Source organism: Sorex araneus, chromosome 2 (assembly GCF_027595985.1).
Source record: "Sorex araneus isolate mSorAra2 chromosome 2, mSorAra2.pri, whole genome shotgun sequence".
In the NCBI taxonomy this organism is placed as follows: Eukaryota; Metazoa; Chordata; class Mammalia; order Eulipotyphla; family Soricidae; genus Sorex; species Sorex araneus.
Window position 1 is genome coordinate 108006165 of NC_073303.1, and position 22644 is coordinate 108028808.

Sequence of the window (22644 nt, forward strand, 5' to 3'; positions counted from 1 at the left end):
AATAAGTACCAGGAGGTTGACTCCATGGCTTCGAGGCTGGCCTCACGTTCCGGGGAAAGGGCAACTCAGAGAAGCGATCACCAACTACATTGTAGTCGAAGGCCATGTGGGGGAAGGGATTTGCGGGCTGAATGAGGGCTAGAGACTGAGCACAGCGGCCACTCAACACCTTTATTGCAAACCACAACAGCTAATTAGAGAGAGAGAACAGAAGGGAATGCCCTGCCACAGTGGCAGGGTGGGGTTGGGGGAGATGGGATTGGGGAGGGTGGGAGGGACGCTGGGTTTACGGGTGGTGGAGAATGGGCACTGGTGAAGGTATGGGTTCCTGAACTTTGTATGAGGGAAGTATAAGCACAAAAGTGTATAAATCTGTAACTGTACCCTCACGGTGATTCTCTAATTAAAAATAAATAAATTAAAAAAAAGAAGTTATATTTTAACTTTTTTTTTTTTTTGCTTTTTTTGGGGGGTCACACCCGGGGATGCTCAGGGGTTAGTCCTGGCTCTGCACTCAGGAATTACTCCTGGCGGTGCTCCGGGGACCAGATGGGATGCTGGGAATCAAACCTGGGCCGGCTGAGTGCAAGGCAAACGCCCTACCTGCTGTGCTATCACTCCAGCCCCTTGATTATGTTTTAAAAGACCCAAACTGTTTTGCCCAGGGGACTATCCTGACTTTGGTGTTATTGTTGGTGTTAGTGTGAAGTGAAGTGAATAATTTCTCTAGGCTGCTTCAAGGATGATGAGCTTTTAGTTTAAAACGGACTTCGCTGCAGTTCAATTCAGAAAACACCTTACAGAAGGCCGAAAGGACATGTATAAGGGCTGTGGTGTTTGCCTCCCCCCAGAAGGCAGTTTCTGAACTCCAGAACGTTTGGATCTCAACCTGCCACGTGGTAGGAATGGGTGGATCTAGTCCAAGCCATTGTCCCCCAATATGACTGTCCGCACCCTAAAGAAGTGCCAGGTCCTGGGCTGGAGACAGTAGATAGTCCAGCAGGTAGGACGCTTGCCTTGCATGGGGCGGAGCTGGGTTCAATCCCCGCCCCCAATAGCCCCACCCCGCCCCCAGCGCTGCCAGGAGTGATTCCTGAGTGCAGGGCCAGGAGGAAGTCCTGAGAGCATTGCCAGGTCTACCGCCGCCCACCCTCCCCAAAGTGCCACGTCCTGTCCACTAGGACCAAGCTCGGGTCCAGTTCCGTGCAAAAATATCTGTGTGTTAGAAGAATAGGAAGCTGCCAGCTCCAGGCTGTGTCCACAGAGAGAGACAGAGACAGAGACAGAGAGACAGAGCAGAGACAGAGAGACAGAGCAGAGAGAGAGAGAGAGAGAGAGAGAGAGAGAGAGAGAGAGAGAGAGAGAGAGAGAGAGAGAGAGAGAGAGAGAGAGACAGAGCAGAGAGAGAGAGAGAGAGAGAGAGAGAGAGAGAGAGAGAGAGAGAGGCGCCTGCCATCGAGGCAGGCTGGGGTAGGAGGGAAACTGGGGACATTGATGCTGGGAAATTACACTGGTGGAGGGATGGGTGTCGGAACACTGTATGAATGAATCCCAATCATGAACAACTTTGTAATGCTCTATCTCACGGTGATTCAATAAAAACATTATTTTAAGTAATTAAAAAAAAACAACAACTGCCACTGGCTGTTTTCAACGAGGTCACGGGGTATAGGCTGGAAACAGGCGGTGGGGGAGGAGTGGAAGGGGAAGAAAAGTGGGGGGGCGATGTTGTGTGGCACCCGCGGGTCTCAGCTCGGCTCCCCCAGCCTGGGACGCGCGGTGGCGGCGGGGCAGCGGGGCTAGGGCGCGCGGCGTTTGCATTTTCCCGGGCTCGGCCCGGGCGCGCTCCGCCCCGGAAACACGCCTCCGAGCCGCCGGGCGCGCTCTGCAAAGCCTCCGCGCCTCCGGGTGTGTGTGTGTCTCTCGGGGCTCCCGTTGGCCGGCAGGGCCGGGTCCTGGAGTTCTCGAGTCAGATCGCCTCCCGGCAAAGGCCCGGCAGAGCGATGATGACCAGCAGGACCCGGGAGGAGGTGGACGCCACGCTGCAGATCGCCAAGCTGAACGCGGCCGAGCTGCTGCGGCCCGTGCACTGCCTGCGCTTCGGGGCCCGCGCGCGCGGCGCCGACGCCGGAGACTTCTGCCTGCTGGAGCTGGACCCCGCGCTCTGCCCGCACCTGGAGGCCGGCCACAGGTGAGCCGCCCGCCGCCCCGCCGCCCTGACCGGGAAACGGGCGCATCGGGAAGCCGGGCCTGCCGGGCCGGTGCACGCGTTAGACTGGAGAGGGCTGCATAGCTGGTGAGAGATGGGGGGGGCGGGGGGGGTGGTTCTGGCCTGATCCCCAGCACCCCGCACTCTCCCCGGGGTTAGGCAAGGTCAGGTGGGGGGACTGGTCCCGCTGACCTCAGTGAAGGTGGGGGGACGCTGGCCGCGATGCAGTTCCCGGCCATGCGCTTGACCTTCTAACGCAGTCTGGGTAGCTGATCCTGGGAGAGTTTCTTGACTGTTGCTCAGACTACAGGCCAGACTAGGGGGGATACGTTTAAGGATATATTACTACCTGGTGACTGTTGCAGACGGTTCAGGAAACAGACTTGCTTGCCACCACTTCCCCCCACCCCCCCCCCCCCCCGGGCGGCATCTGCAGCTGTTTCTAATTGAAAGCAAGTCCCGCTCTCTTCTCCTGGGACAGCTGGACCACCCGTCTCCGTTTGCGGCCGCATCTCCTGGACGGGAAGCCTTAAAAGGCTCCGGCCTGATTCTCTTCTGCCCTGGCGGGGGGCTCTCCAATCCAACACTTATATTTATAAGGTAGTTGTTTTCCTCTAAGTTCCTTTAAACGAAACCTCTTCATGTGTCTTTTAGCCTTCATGCTTTACCCGTCAGTGTTGCGGTCCACTGGGCAGCCTAGCTACAGACTGTCTCTAAAGGAACTAGAGGAAAAAATTTTACCCATTTTTTTTTCTTTCATTTTTGCTGGGAGAGGGCCACAGCTGGCAGTGCTCAGGGATCATCCTGGGGGTGCTCCTGTGGGTGCTCTGGCGCCCTGTGCAGTGCCAGGGGTCAAACTGAGCTTCCTGCATGCACAGCCTGTGTTTAACCTTCCGAGCGCCCCCTCTGGCCCCAAAGTCATGACATCTTTTTTGTTTGGGCCACATCTCAGGATGCTCAGGGCTTACTCACTCTCTTTGTGCCCAGGGGTCACTCCTGGTGAGGCTGGGGGGCTGTATGGGGACCCTATGGGATCTAACACGGGTTGGCTGAGTGCAAGGCAAGCACTTTATCCACTGCATGATTTCTCTGGCCACAGCATGACGTGTTTTCTCTTTGGGGGGGCCCTGCCCGGTGGTGCTGAGGGTTTACTCCCTGCTCTGTGCTCAGCACAGTTGCTCCTGTTGGTGCTCAAGGGACCCTATGGGGTGCCAGGGATCGAACCAGGTCAACTGTGTGCTAGGTGAGTACTATACCCACTGTCCTCTCCCTTGGGCCCCCCCAAGTCATGACATCTGGATGGAAGCTTCTGGATTCTTTGCCTTGTGTTCTTCCCTGCAGATGGCACGGGGGCCAGGTGTTGGCATTTGGCCTCTAGGCCTTTTTGGGTCTTGCTCACCTGTGTCTAACTATTTTTCCATCTGATGCCCTGGGGTGCAGTGTCCGAGGCTCCCACTCTGCCCGTTGAGCTTATAGTGCAGGGCCTGAGAGCTGGTGCCAGGCAGTTTCAGGCCTTTTGAATTCTCCCAGGTCAGGATTTTGTAGCTGCTGAGAGAGGCCCATCACCGTCATAATAAAATTGTTACTGAGCCTTGCTAATAACTGTCTTATTGGTGATTAATAATTAAAATAACAGTATAATAAAACAATGGGATAATAAGCATCAACCAACAAGACATTAATTGACAATAAAATACAGTAATGATAAATTACAATACTATAAGATAATAAATGATAATGCTGATTAATGTATTAAATAAGTAATGGTTAATAAAATGATTAAGCCTCTTATTAATAATTAAGTCTTAATCAACTTTGTGGGTTTTGTTTTTTCTCCTTCTCGCTTCCCCGCAGTCTGGTGATTCGTGGGGATAAGGATGAACAGGCTGTCTTGTGCAGTCAAGACAAAACCTATGACTTGAAAATAGCAGACACGTCCAACATGTTGCTTTTCATCCCTGGTTGTAAAACACCTGAGCAGCTGAAGCTGGAAGGCGCCCCCAGTGACATTGTTCACGCCGAGGTACTGTCCTGAGTCCTGCTTAAGCACAAGGAGGACAACATGTGTGCTCATCTTGGGTTTAGCTTTGAACTTCAGGTTTGGGGCCAGACACATGGTATGTGGGTAGGGTGCTTGCCTTATGTGTGGCTGACCCAGGATTGACCCCTGGCCCCACATCTGGCCCCCTCAAGCACCGCCTTGAGTCAGCCCTGAACCCTGGCCTGTGTGTGCGCCCCGTACAAAAACAAACAGTGCCCTGGAGTGTGTATCATGGATAATTGAAAAACTTCTCTCATGAGACATGAGAACTTTCACCATGTTTTTCATGTATGTGGAGTCTTGTGACATTGACTTCATATTCCTAATTTAATTTCTTTTCTGATTTAATCAGTTTTATCTTTTCATCTTATTTTTTAAATTATCTTTTTAAAAACTGAATTACAGTGAGATACACAGTTACAAGGTTGTTCATGTATCAGTCATGTAACGTTCTAACACCCATCCCCAGTGTACATTTGCCACCACCAGTGTCCCCCAGCTAGCCTCTGCACACCCCCCGCTCTATGGCAGGCACATCTCTCTCCCTCTCCATCTCTCCCCCCCCTACACACCCCTTTTTGGGCATTATGGTTTGCAGTTCAGATATTGAAAGGTTACCATGTATATCCCTTCATCTACTTTCAACTCTCAGTTCCTGTCCAAAGTTATCATTTCCAACTATTATTGTCATAATAATCACTCTCTCTCTTTGGCCTCTGATATTTAAGCCATAACCACACATTTTCTTTTCTCTTCTTTTCTCTTCTTTTCTTTTCTTTTCTTTTCTTTTCTTTTCTTTTCTTTTCTTTTCTTTTCTTTTCTTTCCTTTTTGAAGTAACACAGGAGGTTTTTATTTAGGAGATGTGAGAGGGACGAGGGAGACGCTTGGAGTGAAAGAAATTAACACATACACCTTCAAATTGGGAGAGGGCAATTCTTCACTTTTGTTTTGTTTTTGGCTCCTATCTGGCTGTGCTCAGGACTTACTCCTGGTTCTGTGCTCAGGGATCACTCTTGGCAGACTCAGAGGACCATCTGAGGTGCCAGAGATCAAGCCTGGGTTGGCCATGTGTGAGATAAGTATGTGCCTTACCTGTTGTATTATCTTTCTGGCTCCACAGCTTTGCTTTTTTTATTCCAGAAAATTTGCAATTTGGTGACTAACTTGAAAGCTTTATTTTTAAGGCATTTTGCTATGAATATGTTTTGAAAGGAGGTACCTCCAAACTGTTATTGGCACATTTGATGGTCTTCCTATAGAGAGAAATGAACAAATTTGAGTGTTTGAGGGAGATGTGTTTCTCAGGTTTATAGTCAGATTGGTTTATTGCCAATGAAAACTATTAACAAATTCTAAATGATTTTAGAGAATGCTGATAGCAGATAACCAAATAGAAGTTTCTGTTTTAGGTAGTTACACATATAATACTCGCTGTTAAATGATTGCCCTTAATGATTTTTAGGAGACGTTAGGCAAACTACTTTATGATACACAGAAGTAGAATTGAAAGAAGGAAAAATAGAGTAAAAGAGACATGACCTGATGGAGTGATTGTACAGTGTTAATGTGCTTGCCTTGCACTCTGCCAACCCAGGTTTGATCCCCAGCAACCCATATAGTCCTCCAAGCACTTAAAGGAGTGATCCCTGCATACAGAAGCAGAAGCGGGAATGAGCACAGTGCAAGGAGTAAGCCCTAAGCACCACCAGCTGTGACCAAAAGCCAGCACTTTCCACCCCACAAAGAAAGCATGTGGCCCAAGAGATAACTCATGGTGGGGAGTACATGCTTTGCATGCAGGAGGTACAGACTGTCCCTGCTGTCATATGGGTCTCTGGGAATCACCAGAAGCAACCCCCCAAGGAACCTGCTAGTAATGAACCTGAGCAATGTCCCATTTTCCCCAAAGGCCAAGAAAAAGGAAAAAACAGAAACCAAATACTGGTGGGAAGTGGTCGCATTGAATAGGATTCTCTCTCTCTCTTTTTTTTTTTTTACTTTTTGGTCACACCCGGCAATGCACAGGGGTTACTCCTGGCTCATGCACTCAGGAATTACTCCCGGCAGTCCTTAGGAGACCATATGGGATGCTGGGAATCGAACCCGGGTCAGCCCCGTGCAAGGCAAATGCCCCTACCTGCTGTGCTATCCCTCCAGCCCCGGATTCTCTCTCTTTAATGCTTACTTTTGTTTGTGTTTTGGAACTGCACGGTTCATTACTTGGGCTTCAGTCCTGGCAGTGCCCCCGGGACCATGTTGTGTTTGGAATTGAACCCTGTACCAGCTATTGCTCAGTACTTTGTATTATCTTTCTGCTCCCTAATGATTAAATTTGGGTTCTTTCTGTATGTGTGTGGGGGGGGACAAGTAACACCCAGTGGTGCTCTGTACCCAGGAATCACTCCTGGCGGTGCTTGGGGAACCATCTGAGATGCTGAGGGTGGGGCCCGGGTCAGCTGTGTGCAAGGCAAACACCCACCTCCTGTACTTCTTCCCCAATGATTAATTTTGACTGAACCACACAAAGAGAGGATACAGTCTCCTCCCTTCCTTATAAAATATTTATTTTAATGTTTTCGGGGGTCCCCTGATAGCGCTCAGGGGGTGCTTTTGACCCTGTGCTTAGGAGTGACCCCTGGTGGCATACAGTGGAGTCGCAGTCTCAGCCCATACAAGGCCTTTCTCCTCCTGGGCTCTCTCTCACCCTCTCCCATGATTATTTAGATATTGAGACTGTCTCAATTCCTTTAGCCTGATTATATATTTTTTAATTATCCCAGCCTGGTTTGCAGAGCTGTCTTCATCCTCACCTTCCTTCTGGAGATATTCTAGTACCCAGAGTATAGTTGAGATGGGGGAACTCAGCTGTTGGCCCTCGCTGCGTAGGCAGGCTCTTCTTCACTGGGGTTTGGACGCTGTTTCCTGCACTCAGCTGTCTGCTGGAGACGCCGGCCGGCTGCCTTCCTGACAAATCACAGTAGAATCATTCTATAAAATACTTGTGTCCATTTTCTTGCTTTTTGTTCAGTACAGATGTGTCAGTTGAAAGTTTGTATAAATTTTCTTACAACAATAATCGGGAAGTTTCTGTCTCTGTAATTTCTAGATCTTTGGTTTTTCCAATAATTATTGGGAGCTGAGAAGATGCAGACCTAAGTTAAAGAAGCTAAAGAAACTGTTGATGGAAAATGCCTACGAAGGCCCTGACAGTCAAAAAGAAAAGGAGTCAAATCGCTCTAAGGTAAATCTTCATTTCACTTTTATATATGGAATAAAAAGTAGAATTAATATTAGAGGCACCTAATGTTCATTCATGTTTGGGCTTTGAAAACTCTAAAGCTTTGTCTGAAGGAAATGGCAATACTCCAAAGCAGAAGTGCTTTGTAATGGCTCCTGTGTATCACCATGCGGTTGAACATTTATTAGTCTCATTTCTGCTATTCTTCTCGTTCTTTCTCCCCTCCAACCCTATGGTCTCTTAACCTAAAGTATTTTAAAACAAATCCTGGGGACCAGAGATAGTTCAGTCCTTCAGAGAACAGGCTTTGCATGTAGAAGGCCCAGGTTTGATCTCTGGCCCCACGTGCTTCTTCAAGCACTCAGCTGGGAGTAACCCCTGAGCATCGCTCAGTCTGACCGCAAAACCAAAACCCAACAAATCCTAGGTTTCATAATTCTGTTTATATAACTGGATGCTTCTCATATTCCCAACTATGAAATAATAGTTTTTATAAGAAGTGAAATGTTCTTAAAAATTATAATTAGGTACTCCAAGAGAATGCATTATGAAAATGAAAAATAGGGACCAGAGCGATAGTACAGCAGGTAGTGCAGTTGCCTTGCGTGTGGCCAACTTGGGTTTGAGCCCTGGCATCCCATATGATCCCCTGAGCACTGCCAGGAGTAATTCCTGAGTGCAGAGCCAGGAATAACCCCTGAGCATTGCTTGCTGGGTGACCCAGAAAGTTAAAAAGAGAGAGAGAAAGAAAGAGAGAGAGAAAGAGAGAGAGAGAGAGAAAGAGAGAGAGAGCAAAAAAAAAAAAAAGAAAAGAAAAATAGACTAATACCTGAATTGATTGACTCCTGAAGTATGGAAATATTTACAGGTCAATTAAAAAAATATTTTTAATGTAATTTAAAAAGATAGGACACTACTGGTTTTCTGAAAGTCACATTTGTATTGAATGTTATTATTATTTTTTTTCTTTTTTTGGGTCACACTCGGCGATGCACAGGGGTTACTCCTGGCTCATGCACTCAGGAATTACTCCTGGCAGTGCTCAGGGGACCATATGAGATGCTGGGAATCGAACCCGGGTGGGCCTCATGCAAGGCAAACGCCCTACCCGGTGTGCTATTGCTCCAGCCCCCTTGAATGTTATTTTTTGTAAAACTGATTCCTCTTTTTTTAAAAAAATTGTTTTGTGAGTGCCATAGATGGTGGCTCCTGTGGGATGGAGGGGACCGTGTGGTACCACAGATCAAACTTAGGGCTCGAACCCAGGCTCATGCCTGCAAATATGTGGCTCCCCGGCGCAAAACTTATCGTCTTACCCATTTTACATGTACAGTTATTTGGCAATAAGTATATTCACTTTGTTCCCCCATCACGACCACCGGTCAAATCCTAACCTAATCTCCTCTGCCTTTGGCAAACACTTTTAATTTCTCTCTCTGAATTCAACTACTCTAAGTACCTCACGAAAGGGGAATCATAATATTTGCCCTTTTGTGTTGATTATGTTTTCAAGTACAAAAGTTTTCATTTTAATTAATATCCAATTTATATATTTTTCCTTTGTTACTATGTGTAAGATATCATTGCCATATTCAGCATCACAAACATTTCCCCTATGTTTTTTCTTTTAGGATATCTATTGATATCATGTAAAATTATTATATACAACCAAAAGAAACTGAGCCAGTACACAAATTTGCTTTTATCTGTCTTGTGTATTATATTTCTTAACTTTAGAAGGAATATAAAAAAAATATTTTTCTGCAAGCAGCCTTGAAACATTTTGTTATTATTGTTGTTTCAGTATACAACAGAAGATTTGCTTGATCTAATTCAGGCAAGTGAAGAAGAAATCATGACCCAATTACAAGTTCTAAATGCCTGTGAGATTGAAGGTAGCATTCCTTACTCTTCTTCTTAATAATAATGGAATTGGTTGTACAAAAGAGACAAGTTTTGGGCTGGAGAGATAGTACAGCGGGTAGGGTGTTTGCCTTGCATGCGGCCGACCCAGGTTCGATTATCAGCATCCCATATGGTCCCCTGAGCACCGCCAAGTAATTTCTGGGTGCAAAGCCAGGAGCAACCCCTGTGCATCACTGGGTATGACCCAAAAAGCAGGAAAAAAAAAACCAAGTTTTTTGACATCTTTACCTTCTACGTACTATTTAATCTTATGTTGGGCTCAGAGAGAGATTTTTGTGATGTGGGATAGATTTGGGGTACATGAGGTTTATGTGTGACCAGTGCTTACTCCTCATAACGCCTTCCCCTCCACCCCCCTGCAATGAGTGGTAATAGAAGAACCATGTCAGGTGGAGGAAGGTCTTTGGTTTTCAATATGCTCCTCATTGTTTATAATGAGTAAAAGAACTAAACCAACTTATTCTAGGCTATATGTTGAGTTATTTAAGCCCTGCTTAAAAGTTAATTTAATAATCTGAAGTTGTTTCTAAATTGTTTGGAAGATGAAACTGCTTCCTTTTGCAATAACTCTGAGCACAACTTGGAAATGTGTTACATAGCTTATGTAACAAGCCTGTGTGATGCTACATGCAGGTTGGTCTCAGGAATTGATGGTGAAGCCCAGCAATGTCTTGTTCATTTCAGCATTTGCGTCTGCAGTAATAATTAAGGTGTTTGCTTGTGTTTTCAGACTAAGTGTCCTTGCCCAGAGATTCAGTATCATTCTGCACTCAAGTGTTAAGTAGAAAGAAATCTATCTGAGTTTGAAGATGCACCATTCCGCTTGCACAGTCTTTCCAAGGAGATTAACTCTTATAAGACTTTGATTCACGATGTGACAAATTCAGCTATTAATTTCATGAATGCAAACCACTATGCGCAAATGTAGAATGGAAGTACTTAGCTCTTTCTTGAAAAACATTTGTTCCTAAGTGTCAAAAGGGACAGACATTTTTAATTACGTCTGTCTGCTGCTAATTACTGTGGTACATGCTAATTACTCATAGTACAGTTACTGTGAATGTTAAAATTTTAAGAAAGATTAAAGAAAACTCAAAGTGTGGATTTTAACGCATCCCTCTGTATTATTCACTTACTGCTTAGGGATGGGTACAAATCTTGGTGAGGGGATACATGGATTTCTAGCTTTTATGGTAAGTTTTACATGAGACATTCCATTTCTTTTTTTTTTTTTCTTTTTGGGTCACACCTGGCGATGCACAGGGGTTACTCCTGGCTCTGCACTCAGGAATTACCCCTGGCGGTGCTCAGGGGACCATATGGGATGCTGGGATTTGAACCCGGGTTGGCCGCGTGCAAGGCAAACGCCCTACCCGCTGTGCTATCACTCCAGCCCCAAGAGACATTCCATTTCTTAACTGTTGCCTTTATTTTACCAGAATACAGCAACAGCATTTTTCCCTTAAGAATGTGTGCTTGATTGTTTCTCCAAGGATAGTGGTTCTATCTTCAAATAGAAAATGGTATTTCATGGCTGGGGGAGAAGGAAAATGTGTGTCAAGGACAGAGTTCGGGACTCCTACATGTCAAACCTGCGTGCACACGAGCCCTTTCAGACATCTCCTTCGACCCGGCATTTCATAATTTTTTATCTAACAAGGAATAATTTTTTTTTTCTTTTTTGGATCTCATGCAAGGCAAATTCCCTACCCGACCCATGTTTGATTCCCAGCATCCCATATGGTCCCCCCAGCACCACTAGGAGTAATTTCTCAGTGCATGAGCCAGGAGTAACCCTTGTGCATTGCTGGGTGTGATTCAAAAAGAAAAAAAAATTAAAAGAAGGCTATTAAAAAAAATAAGGGCTTTTTTCCTTTTTTTTTTTATTTTTTTTTATTTTTTAATTTGGGCAGTGAGAAGCAGTAAGCTGCTCCTTGATTAGTTTATTAATTAATTTGCTTTTTTGATATAGGTTACTGGAGGATTCTTGAATTTGATTATGAAATGAAGCTTCTGAATCACGTGACTCAGCTTGTGGATTCCGAATCTTGGTCTTTTAGTAAAGTTCCCTTGAATGTGTGCCTTCAGGAGCTTGGGCCATTGGAGCCAGAGTAAGCATTTTAATTACTTGTCCCGCCACATTTCCTTAAGGGGTAGAACACTCAGACTATTGGGGTGATTAAGGGGGAGTGGGATTTGGACCATAGCTGCTGGTGCTCAGGGACTATCGCCGCCTCTGCTTAGAAGTGACCCCTGGTGGTACTGAGGGGATTATATGCTTAGTTGGTGCTGGGGATTCAGTTCCAGTGTGCACTGGTGGAGGGATGGGTGTTTGATCATTGTGAGATTGTAACCCAAACATGAAAGCTTGTAATTATCTCACGGTGTCACTGTCACTGTCATACCGTTGTTCATCGATTTGTTTGAGCAGGCACCAGTACCGTCTCTCATTGTGAGACTTATTGTTACTGTTTTTGGCATATCCACTACCCCACGGGGAGCTTGCCAGGCTCTGCCATGCGGGCGCAATACTCTCGGTAGCTTGCCAGGCTCTCCGAGAGGAGCGGAGGAATCAAACATGGGTCGGCCTCATGAAAGGCGAACGCCCTACCGCTGTGCTATATCTCTAGCCCATTTCAGGGTGATACAATAAAATTTAAAAATTAAAAAAAAAAAGAAAAAGCTATTCATAGGGACTTTCAAAGGATAAACAAACAAACAAACAAAAAAACTCTTATGCTTTCTCTCTGGCCACCAGAAGCATAGACAATTTAAATGCTGATGATCGAATATCACTTAAAGGTATAACCAATGAAGAAGAACTTGGGAATTTTGATTACTGGGTTGAATAAATGTATACTATCTTTTTCCTACAATGAAAATACTATAAAATATTTTTAAAGCTTTTTAAAAATAATAAATGTATATCCAAAACATTCCCCGTGAAAACTTAAGCACATAGTAATTCCCCAGTATGTTTTAATTTCCTGTTTAAATAACTATCAATCCATATCACTTAGTAATTCAAAACTCAAGTTTATATCTAATTTCTGATTTGCAGTAAGGTTTAAATAGAATGCATAAAATGTTGGTAACTTTTCAAATGCATGGCTTGTATTTTTCAGGGAGATGATTGAACACTGCCTTAAATGTTATGGAAAGAGATATATAGAAGAAGGTAAGATTTTGAAAGTATTCTGATGGATAGTTTAACTTCTGTATATTGAAACCTGTATGCTTTTTCTGAAGTGTGTTTGTATTAAAAAGAAGAATAGCATGATGTTGGGGCCAGAGAGATAGTACAGGGGTGAGACCATTGCCTTGCACCAAGCCTGCCCCAGTTTGATCCCTGGTATCACATATGGTTTCCTGAGCACTGCCAGGAGTGATCTCTGAGCACAGAGCTAGGGGTATCTCTTGAGCACAGGTGGTATGACCCCCTAACAAAAGAAGAACTCCATGGCTTTGTGGAAGGTAATTTGTGTGAAATTCTGTGCAGTTGTTTTAAGGAAAATGAAATGTGGGTAGTTTATTTAATTGTAAGACAATAATGTGAAACTACCTGCTATCTTTTTCTTAGGTGAAGTTTATTTTGACCTGAGTGCTGACAAAATATGCAGAGCAACAGCCCAAATGCTACTGCAGAATGCAGTGAAATTTAACTTCAGTGAGTTTCTAGAGGTGTGGCAACAGAGTGTTCCTGAAGGAATGGTAACCAACCTTGATCAGCTTAAGGTACCAGCAATACCTTATCGTTAAGTACCAGGGAACTCAAACTTGGAGTGGAACTAAGTTCGGAACTGATTAATTTTCCAAGCAACCCCTTAGGAATGCACACTTCATTCGATCCATCACATTATCCTTCAAAAACCTCATTATTTATTGCAGTATAATTTTATATATCATAAAATCCCCCATTTGGGAAGAGAGTCTTGGTAAATTCTTTAGGCACCCCCCCACTGAGAGTCCTCAAGCCCATTGATACCTCTTGATGACTCTGGCTCTTGCTCAGGGCTCACTCCTAGCAGGGCGCAGAGGGCCAGATGGGGTGTTAAAGATTGAGCCTGGGTAGCTGCTACCTGCTGAACCATGTCTTCTAGCCCTGTTGAGACTGATGTTATCTTCCAAGATAGTGATAGTGGAGCAAATGGAGGGGTACAGAGGGCCAGGAACCTGCAGTATCAACTCCAGAAGAGATTCATTTCTTCTTGACCTAAAGACCTTCCACATCAGAAATAGAAACTCAGAGAGGAAGATGTGATCGGCATTAGCAAAGGAAGCAGAGCTAGAGAGATGAGTCCAAAAGCCATCTTGATAAATGGGTTGTGGTAAAAACAAATGTCATTGCTTACAGGAGCTCTTGCTATGGAAAAACATATTCTCAGTCTCTGCAAATAAAAGTTTGTACGAGCTTTAAACTATTGCTGACATTTTAAATGCCCTAGCTAAGTGCATGACACCTAACAATAAAAGAATGAGTCGTCTTTAGACATGAGATCATGAGGACCAATACTTTAACTGTCCCTTTCCTTCTCTTATAGGGGTTAGCCTTGGTGGATAGACACTCCAGACCAGAAATCATATTTTTGCTTAAAGTAGATGACTTACCTGAGGGTAATCAGGAGCGTTTTAATAGTCTCTTCTCTGTACGGGAGAAGTGGACAGAGGAAGATATTGCTCCATATATCCAGTAAGTAATCTATGAAAATGCATGGGGGGGGGAGATGATCCTTTTGATAAAGAGTGATAGAGGGCTCTAAATTTATCATTTGGACACAATTTTTAAAAATAGGCGGGTATATTCCCTAAAGTCACAGCTTCAGGAATGCTTCAGCGTTGTCAAGAGGCATCTCTCTTCTCTAGTGTTCTCCACATCTGTTTCTGGAACTGGGCTGTGTGTCATGTTTTTGTTTTGTTTTGTTTTGCTCTGGGGCCACAGCTGGCCCTGCACTCAGGAATCAGTCCTGGTGGTGCTGGGGGACCATACGTCTAGGATACCAGGGATCTAACTTGGCCAGCGCCTTACCTGCTGTACTATCTCTCCAGCCCCTGTTTGTCCCTTTTCTTTTTGAGACCATGCCTGGCTGTACTCAAGCTTTCTACCAGCCCTTTGCTCAGGGATCACTCTGGCTGGGGCAAGTAAAAGTGCCACCGCCTACTGGCCCTGTGCCCGCTGATCTCTGTCACAAAGGCCCTCCTTTCTGCTTTTCTCACAATGATATCTATCTTTTAGTTTTTTTTAGTAGTAGTATTTGTTTACGTGCAGTGCTCAGGGGTCACTCCGGGAAGTGCTCAGCTGATCATGCATCGGGTGTGAAGGGGATTGAACCCACACCTTCATGCAACGCATGTTCTCAACCAGTTCAGCTCATGCTCTGGTTGTTTTTCTGCCTTCCATGGTCAGTTGTCTGTCTTTGATTGATTGGCCTCTTACTATCACTATTTTGTGTGCGTGTGTGTACACCCACCCACAGGTGTGCACGTATGCAGGAGTGAGGTGGTTTGGGATATACATGGTGATGCTTGGTGCCTACTCCTAGCTCTGTGCTCAGGGAACCATGCGGTGCCTGGGATCAAACTAGGGTTGGCCACTGCAAGGCCAAGGCAGCACCTTAATATTGTCTCTCCAACCTGACCTTCACTACCACTGTTTGACATAGCGACTCTCTTGATGCTTGCATCTAAGCCTAGATTTAAGGGTTTTTTTTTTTTTTCTTTTTGGGTCACACCTGGCGATGCACAGGAGTTAACTCCTGACTCTGCACTCAGGAATTACTCCTGGCAGTGCTCAGGGGTCCATGTGGGATGCTGGGAATCGAACCCAGGTCGGCCGCGTGCAAGGCAAACGCCCTACCAGCTGTGCTATGGATCCAGCCCGCCCCCTAGATTTAAGTTTTGTGACTTCCTATATTTTGTTTTATTTTTGGCTCTGCACTCCGGAATCACTCCTGGTGGTGCTCGGGGGACCATATGGGTTGACGGGGATCAAACCTGGGTCAGCTGCTTGCACGGCAAATGCCCTATGCGCTGTGCTATGGCTCTAGCCCTAGTGATTTCCTACTTTTATCTTCATATTTGACCATTTGCTTTCCCCATAACATGCTCATACCAAAACCATTGGTTCCCTGTCTGGCTTTATCTTTCTCATCTCAGTGAAGAGTGCTGCCATTAATGTTGTTGCTAATGCAGAAAGTCTAGAATTACCCTTGTATTCCACACCCCCCCCATTCAAATGTAAACAGATCCCAGTAGCTTTTTTTTCCCTATTTTTGGCTTATTCTCTTCTCCCCCTTTTATTTTTATTTATTTATTTATTTATTTTGCTTTTTGGGTCACACCCAGCAATGCACAGGGGTCACTCCTGGCTCATGCACTCAGGAATTACCCCTGGCGGTGCTCCGGGGACCACATGGGATGCTGGGATTCAAACCCGGGTCGACCGAGTGCAAGGCAAACGCCCCACCCGCTGTGCTATCACTCCAGCCCCCACCCCCCTTTTATTTTTTAATTAAAATTTTTTTGTTTTGTTTGAGCCATACCCAAGTGTGCTCAGGGCTTACTCCTGGTTCTGTGCTCAGGGATCACTCCTGGTGGGACTCTGGGGACTAGATGGGGAGCTGGGGATTGACCTTGGATCTGCTGCAAGCAAGGCAAGTGCCTTACCTGCTGTACTATCTCTCTGGAAATCTTTTTCTTTTTTCTTTGCTTTTTGGGTCAGACCTGGCGATGCACAGGGGTTACTCCTGGCTCTGCACTCAGGAATTACTCCTGGCGGTGCTCAGGGGATCATGGGATGCTGGGGATCGAATCTGGGTCGGCCATGTGTAAGGCAAATGCCCTACCTGCTGTGATATCACTCCAGCTGTACTATCTCTCTGGACCCATCTTTCCCCTCTTTTAAATATTATTTCAGAAAAAATTTAAACACTCAAAAGTGACAATATAATAATGAACCTCCCGGTCAGGCAGCTTTCTTAACTCTCAATCCAATTCCCCCATTATCAAACTTTTATCATCTTACACCTTTTCGCTCATCAAAAGCCACTGCTAATGGCTTCCCATTACGCTCAGAATTAAATCACAGTCATTGCTCCTCCCTCACCCTCTTGTACATATTCTGACTTCCTCTTTTTGGGGGATACAAAAAAAGCTGAAATTCAGGGAAACTCACACGTTCACAGGTAACCTAGAATACAGTTTTCTCTGAGACTTCTCCGCACTCTGATAACCTTCCTTGTATTTGCAATTTATAGACTGAGTGATGGAATGGAAGAATCACCAATGTTGAAGTCATGTAGACCTGGCTCTTTGATTATACCAATTGTCTGAGCTCAGTTTCCTTCAAATAGGGTGTTTGTTAAATGAGACAATAGCACTAAACTTATTGTAAAGAATAAGTGAGATGAAAATAATAGATGTACTGCATTCAGTTCCGTTAAAACGTAATTAAGAACTGGGATGGAGCAATAGGTCGGGCGACTGCCTTGAATGCGGCTGACCAGGGCTCAATTCCCGGCACCACATAGGGTCTCCTGAGTACTTCCAGGCCAGGAGTGATTCCTGAGCACAGAGCCAGGAGTAAACCCAGAGCACTGCTGGATGTGGTAGCACCCCCCCAAAATAAGAAAAAAAATATTTGAGGCTGAAAAGAGAGCAATGGGCTGACAGGTTGCTTTGTATTGAGATGGACTGGGTTTAATCTCTAGCACGGCATGATCCCTTTAGTTAGCACTGCACTGTCATCCCATTGTTCATCAATTTGCTCGAGTGGGCATCAGTAACGTCTCCATTGTGAGACTTGTTACTGTTTTTCGCATATTGAATATGCCACAGGTACCTTGCGAGGCTCTGCCGTGTGGGCAGATACTCTCGGTAGGATGGAGGAATTGAACTCCGGGTCGGCCAATGCAAGGCAAATGCCGTACTCACTGTGCTATCGCTTCAGTCCCTTTAGTACACCTGGGAATAATCCCTGAGTGTAGAGCCAGAGTAGCCCTCGAGCACGCCCAGATGTGCCCTTCCCTACTCCCCCTCAAAAGAATTAAGTTCAAGTAAGCTCTATCCTCTGTCCTTTAAACTTTCATTGAAAGTTTATACTTTCACATCCTATACTTTTGTTGAAAAATGGATTAATGGGAGAGAGATAACATAGTGTGAATATTGTTGGGTTCCCTAAACTATTCATGACACTCATTGTTTAATTTTTTTATTCCTGCAGAGATTTGTGTGGGGAGAAGCAAACCATAGGCACATTACTCACTAAATATTCTCGATCTTCGATGCAAAATGGTATCAAGGTTTATAATTCAAGAAGACCCATATCTTAAAAGAACAAGTCTTTTGGGACTATTATTGCTTTATAAAATTGCTGGTTATAAGAAAATTATTTTTTTACGTGTACCACAAACTTTCAAAGTCTAGTATTTTGAAGCATTTTTCTCATAAACATTTTGAAATGCCAGACTTCTTTTTTCTTAACCATAGCAGGATATTTTTATGCTTTTCAAGTTGTTTATATTATGTGCACAGTCTAAGCAGGGACAAATGACAGTGTTATTTCCTATGTTTAATATGTCTTTGTGTCTACATATTTATAGAAAACCTTTACCTGTTTGTTGTAAAAATTTTAATTGTATGTCTTTAAGCAGGATTTGATATTCTAGTCATTAGAAAATTCAAGGGTATTCGGAGAACTAGTTTGTTTGTTTTTTAGTTACTTATTCATCTAACAATAATTTTTCAATTGTGTTCCCCTCTATCTGCAATACTTCACCAAAACACTTGGTATCATCTAGTGATAATTCTCTAAATTAGTTGTCCCCATGACATCAGCTCAATACTCACTCTCATATCCCCCTGATTAGTGCAGATACCCACTTTGGGATGAAATGGATTTGGTCACCAATCCTTTGTGAAGAATATTAATAGTGCAGTTTATTACCCTAAAGGAGAGCACTCACACAGGTAATACATACTAGAAAACGAGTACTTTCTAGTTAGTGTTGGAATGCTTCATAAAGTTCCTTTATAATATTGTTTTTTCTAATTTATTATCCAGGGCAAAGTTCAGATTAAATTTAATTTCGTAATGAACTTGTCAGCAAAAGTTTTAACTTAGGTAGGCCTAAGTTAAAACTGTCCAAGGCTTAAAAAAAAAACAAACCGTTAATCGATGACTCACCATTAAAATTTTAATTGCTACTGAAATCGACTGCATTGCCTATTCTCAAGCACATGAAGTGGTAATCCGGTGGCTTCTAAATATTTTCCCAACTTTCAATAAATTTTTCTTCATTTGTGGACTTTTTATTGGGAGTGGGGGCAGGGATCTGGGCCACACCCTTCCGTGCAGGGATGGAAGTGCCAGGAACCTACCCTGTGGGCTGCTTGCAAAGCAAACACTGTAATCTACTATCTGGGTGCCTAGATTATTTATTTATTTATTTATCTTATTCCTGGTGGTGCTGGAGTTGAACCCAAATCCACTGCATACCAGAAAAGTGCCTTAACCCACGACTCTTTCCAGCTCTGGAAATTTTTTCTTAATTTATTCCTCCCTCCTATTTTAATTGAGGTACTGTGATTTTCAGTACCATTAATGATAATTTCATGCATTCATCTATCCACACCACCCACTCTCCACCGGAGTTACCACTTTCCTCCGCCAAAGTCCAACACCCCTCAAGCCCCGCCCCTTCCCCAAGTAAACTGCCTTTGGCCATCTGTACCTACCTTATCTTTATTTTTCAGAGATTAAAAACAAATTCATTCCGAAAATCCTTTTTTATTTTTTCAAGTGTTTAAGTATTTCCATATTTCTGTTTGTGATTTAGTTTTTGTGTATGTGATTTACTTCTATTTTCAATGCATCATGATCCTGAAACAGCCAGCCAGGCATACATAGATCTGAACACCTCCATGTATTGTCCCCAAGCCAAAATTGATAGAATTTAAAAATATTAAGGCCAGCAGTGGCTCGTCCGTACTACAGAGACAGCCCATCTGGGGTCTGATCTCCCAGCAAAGCGCTCCAAATTGCAGACGTCCCAATAATCAGCCCCAGTCCCTGGCTCTTCCCAAACCTCGCTCTCCATGTGCTTGCAGAGCACCTAGTCCTGAAATTGGAAGAATACATCTTCCTGCTGCTTCTCCCGCTTCCCGTCACTAAAGAGCTGTGTCCAAGTACCTAGGTGCTTAACTGTCCCCCGACCCATGGTACTTGGTGCAGCTACAAAAGCCAATTAAAAAAAAAAGCCCCGAGTCCACGCCCAAGGCGCGTCACTTCCTGTACCGCCCAGTTTCCGGTGACGTCGGAGGTCAGAGGTGACGGCAAGATGTCGGCCGACGGTTTCGTTGATCAGTTGCAGAGCGGAGCATCCCCACAGTAGGAGCCAGGCGGAGGCGGCTCAGGGGCACCAAAACCCCGAACGAGTTTGGGACGAAGGCGGCGGCGGCGGCGGCGGATCGGGCGGGTCGCCGAGAGCCGGGGGGCCCGGGGGCGGCGCGGAGAGAGGTGCCGGGACCGGGCATGGTCCTGGGAACCCCGAAGCCCAGCCCCGCCGCAGCGCTTCATGCCGCCGACGGGGAGTGAGCCGGCCAGAATGAACAGGAAGAAGGGAGACAAGGGCTTCGAAAGCCCCCGGCCGTATAAATTATAAGTATTTTCTTCTCCCGGGAGGGCTTGTTTTCGGTTGAGTTTTCTGCGATGCGCTTCTGTGAATCGCTAGAGCCTGGCGCGGCTCCGATCCGGAGGCGCCGGGGGGCGGCCGCCGAGTCAGAAGCGGGAGCTGCCCCGGGAGCCTGGGAGGACGGAGGAAACGGTTATGGATCCACAGTGCCTTGAAGTGCGCCCCGGTCCCGGCCCCTTGCTGGGCAGATTCTTGGAGTCCCGAAATGTTGCATTGTTGCAAGAAGTCTTTCCGGGGCGTCTGCAAAGTTGTTGATGAGTTCTGTCCCCTCCCCCGCCCCCTTAAGAAAGAGGGGTTTGCATTTTGGCCTCCACTATAAGCACCTTGCCAGAACTGCTCAGCATTGTGGGTGCCTCTGTTCGCACAAGTAGAGTGTGCTGTCGCCAATTTAAAAAAAAGATTCTAGCAAGTCCATTTAAAAATAAAGAAAAAGGAGGGTTTGCAGCGAAACTTGACGTGGGTTTGGGCACGCGGCCTTTGTCGGCGCCTCGCATTGTTTCATTGAGTAATCGATGCTCTCTCTGTGTCTTTCCTTGTACAACCCACCAGGTCGTGTGCATCAACAACATCAACTTCCAGAGGAAATCTGTGGTGGTGAGTACAGCCGCAGTCAGTAGAAGGGACGGTAAATAACTGCACCCAGGGCGAGATTTGGGATCTTTGTTGTCACCTGACTAGGTTTTCAAAAGTAGATAGGAATACATGTTCAGGAGCAATAGTACAGCGGGTAAGGTACTAGCCTTGCAGGCTGCTGGCCTGGGGTTGATATTGAGTACCACATAAGCTTCCCCAAATTGCCACCAGGAGTGATCCCTGAGCTCAGAGCCAGAAATTAGCCGAGAGCACTATCGGATGCATCACTCTCCCCACTCCATCAAAAAAAAAATTTTTTTTTTTTTTCTGTGAGCGCTTCTCTCTCATTAACTCCAGGCTTATGGGCTAGCAACCAGACTGCAGGCTTCTCCAGTTCACTTTCCTCTTCCTCTTATTTTCTTTCTTATTTTTCTGATTAAAGCTGTATTCCTCCGAATTTGTCATGGAACAGGAAAATCGGTTCTACCTAGTGCACATTGGGGTTGTGGTTTGAAATAACCATAAGCCCATCAGAGACATTTGTTGCATGCAAAAGCTAAGGGTTGTGGGCTTGCTGAGTTCAGCTGGTATCTCACTCAACAGGGTGTCTGTTTTGTCTGTTGATTCTTTCTTGTTGGTTTGGAGCCACACTTGATGGTACTTAGGAGTCACTCCTAGCTCAGTGCTTGGGGCGCCTCCTGATGGTGCTGGGGTGATCATGTGGAGCTGGGAATGATAGCCCCGCCCTCATGCTGTAGGACTCCGAGAGACTGTACAGGCACTTGCCTTGGCGACCGCCTCATAGACTTGATGCCACCTAGAATTTCTGGAGCCCACAGGGGAGTGACCCCTGAGCACAGCCAGGAATAGCCTCTGAGCACTGCCAGATGGAACCCAAGCGAAGTCTGTGCTGCTCTGTCGAATAGCTCTCAAGCTTTCTGTAGTTTCTTTCCAAGTGCAGAACCATTTTTAGCCTGATGTCTTCTTTGCCAATGGAGTTGTCTGTGACAGTATTGTGGAGAGTGCTGCCTGTGTTTTTTATCAGTATGTTTTATAGATTGGGGTCTGGGGTTGAGGTCTTCAGTCTGTCTTGGTTTAAGCCTTTGTATATGGTGTGAGTAGGCATCTACTTTCAGTTTTTTTGCTGTTGTTAATCAACAGTTTTCCTAGTACCATTTATGGAAGAGGCACTCCTTGCTGATCTCATGTACTCGTGTGTACCTACCTCCTTTGTCCTAAATTAACTGCCCACACATCTGAGGGTTTACTTCGGGACTTTGCAGTGTTTTCCTCTGGTGGGAGTTTGTCTTTATCCCATTACTGTGCAGTTTTCATGAGCTTTAAAATATTGTTAAAAGTTGGGAATATGGTGCCTCCCATTTTTTTTTTTCAGGATTGCTTTAGCTATTTGGGGGGCTTTTATGGCTCCGAACAAGTTTTAGCAGTGATTTTTTCACGTTCATGTGAGTTTTGATGGCCTTTCCAGTGAATCTGGGTAGAAGGATCACTTTGCTTGTTTCGGAGCGTGTGGGAGAGAGATAAGTGCTCAAGGGCTTCTGGACTTTGTTCAGGACTGATCCTTGGCAGTGCCAGAGGATCAAACCAGGGTCAACCATATACATGGCAAGCACCTTAACCCCTCTACTCTCTCTGGTGCAGAATAGCCATTTTAAATGTATTAAATTTTCCAGTCTATGAACATGGAATATTTTTCTATTCCCGTGTATCTTCTTTTTTAATAGTAACTTATACTTTAAATAATCAAGTCTTTTCTAGATGAGGAAACAGAACATGTTGGGCCATGTATGAGCATTACCAGGAGTGGTCCCAGCCGTGATTCCAGCATATTCTTTTTGTTAAGGCTGTGAAAGGCCATGCAGGACAAATGTGGAGGGACCCGCCTTGGAAGAGCTGGAGGACCCGGCTGTATCTTTGGAAAATATAATCTACCATATATATAATTTACTG

General features: G+C 45.2%; 2 protein-coding genes across 2 annotated transcripts in view; both read left to right on the forward strand.

The window, feature by feature from the left end:
- The first annotated feature begins 1877 nt into the window (after window positions 1–1877).
- On the forward strand, window positions 1878–19183 carry DSCC1 (DNA replication and sister chromatid cohesion 1). The gene is made up of 9 exons (XM_055127430.1): window positions 1878–2191; window positions 4064–4232; window positions 7358–7492; window positions 9294–9384; window positions 11388–11526; window positions 12541–12593; window positions 12996–13150; window positions 13957–14105; window positions 17634–19183. The coding sequence occupies exons 1-9, from the start codon at window positions 2004–2006 to the stop codon at window positions 17740–17742; spliced, it is 1188 nt and encodes a 395-aa protein (XP_054983405.1). The 5' UTR covers window positions 1878–2003; the 3' UTR covers window positions 17743–19183.
- Window positions 19184–19748: 565 nt separating this feature from the next.
- The window catches only part of TAF2 (TATA-box binding protein associated factor 2), a 70491-nt gene continuing 67595 nt past the window's right edge, over window positions 19749–22644 (forward strand). The window contains exons 1-2 of the mRNA XM_004607647.2: window positions 19749–20069; window positions 20643–20697. Coding sequence (XP_004607704.1) covers window positions 19987–20069; window positions 20643–20697 — 138 coding nt within the window. The 5' untranslated portion in view covers window positions 19749–19986. The remainder of the gene's footprint in view (window positions 20070–20642; window positions 20698–22644) is intronic.

What these genes read in the sequence shown, in the direction of transcription:
- DSCC1 (XM_055127430.1), top strand. Translation starts at nt 2,004, where the DNA reads ATGATGACCAGCAGGACCCGGGAGGAGGTGGACGCCACGCTGCAGATC. An exon ending in AGGAGTCAAATCGCTCTAAG is followed by an intron (nt 7,493 to 9,293) that starts GTAAATCTTCAT and finishes TTGTTGTTTCAG; the next exon opens with TATACAACAGAAGATTTGCT. An exon ending in AAAGAGATATATAGAAGAAG is followed by an intron (nt 12,594 to 12,995) that starts GTAAGATTTTGA and finishes TCTTTTTCTTAG; the next exon opens with GTGAAGTTTATTTTGACCTG.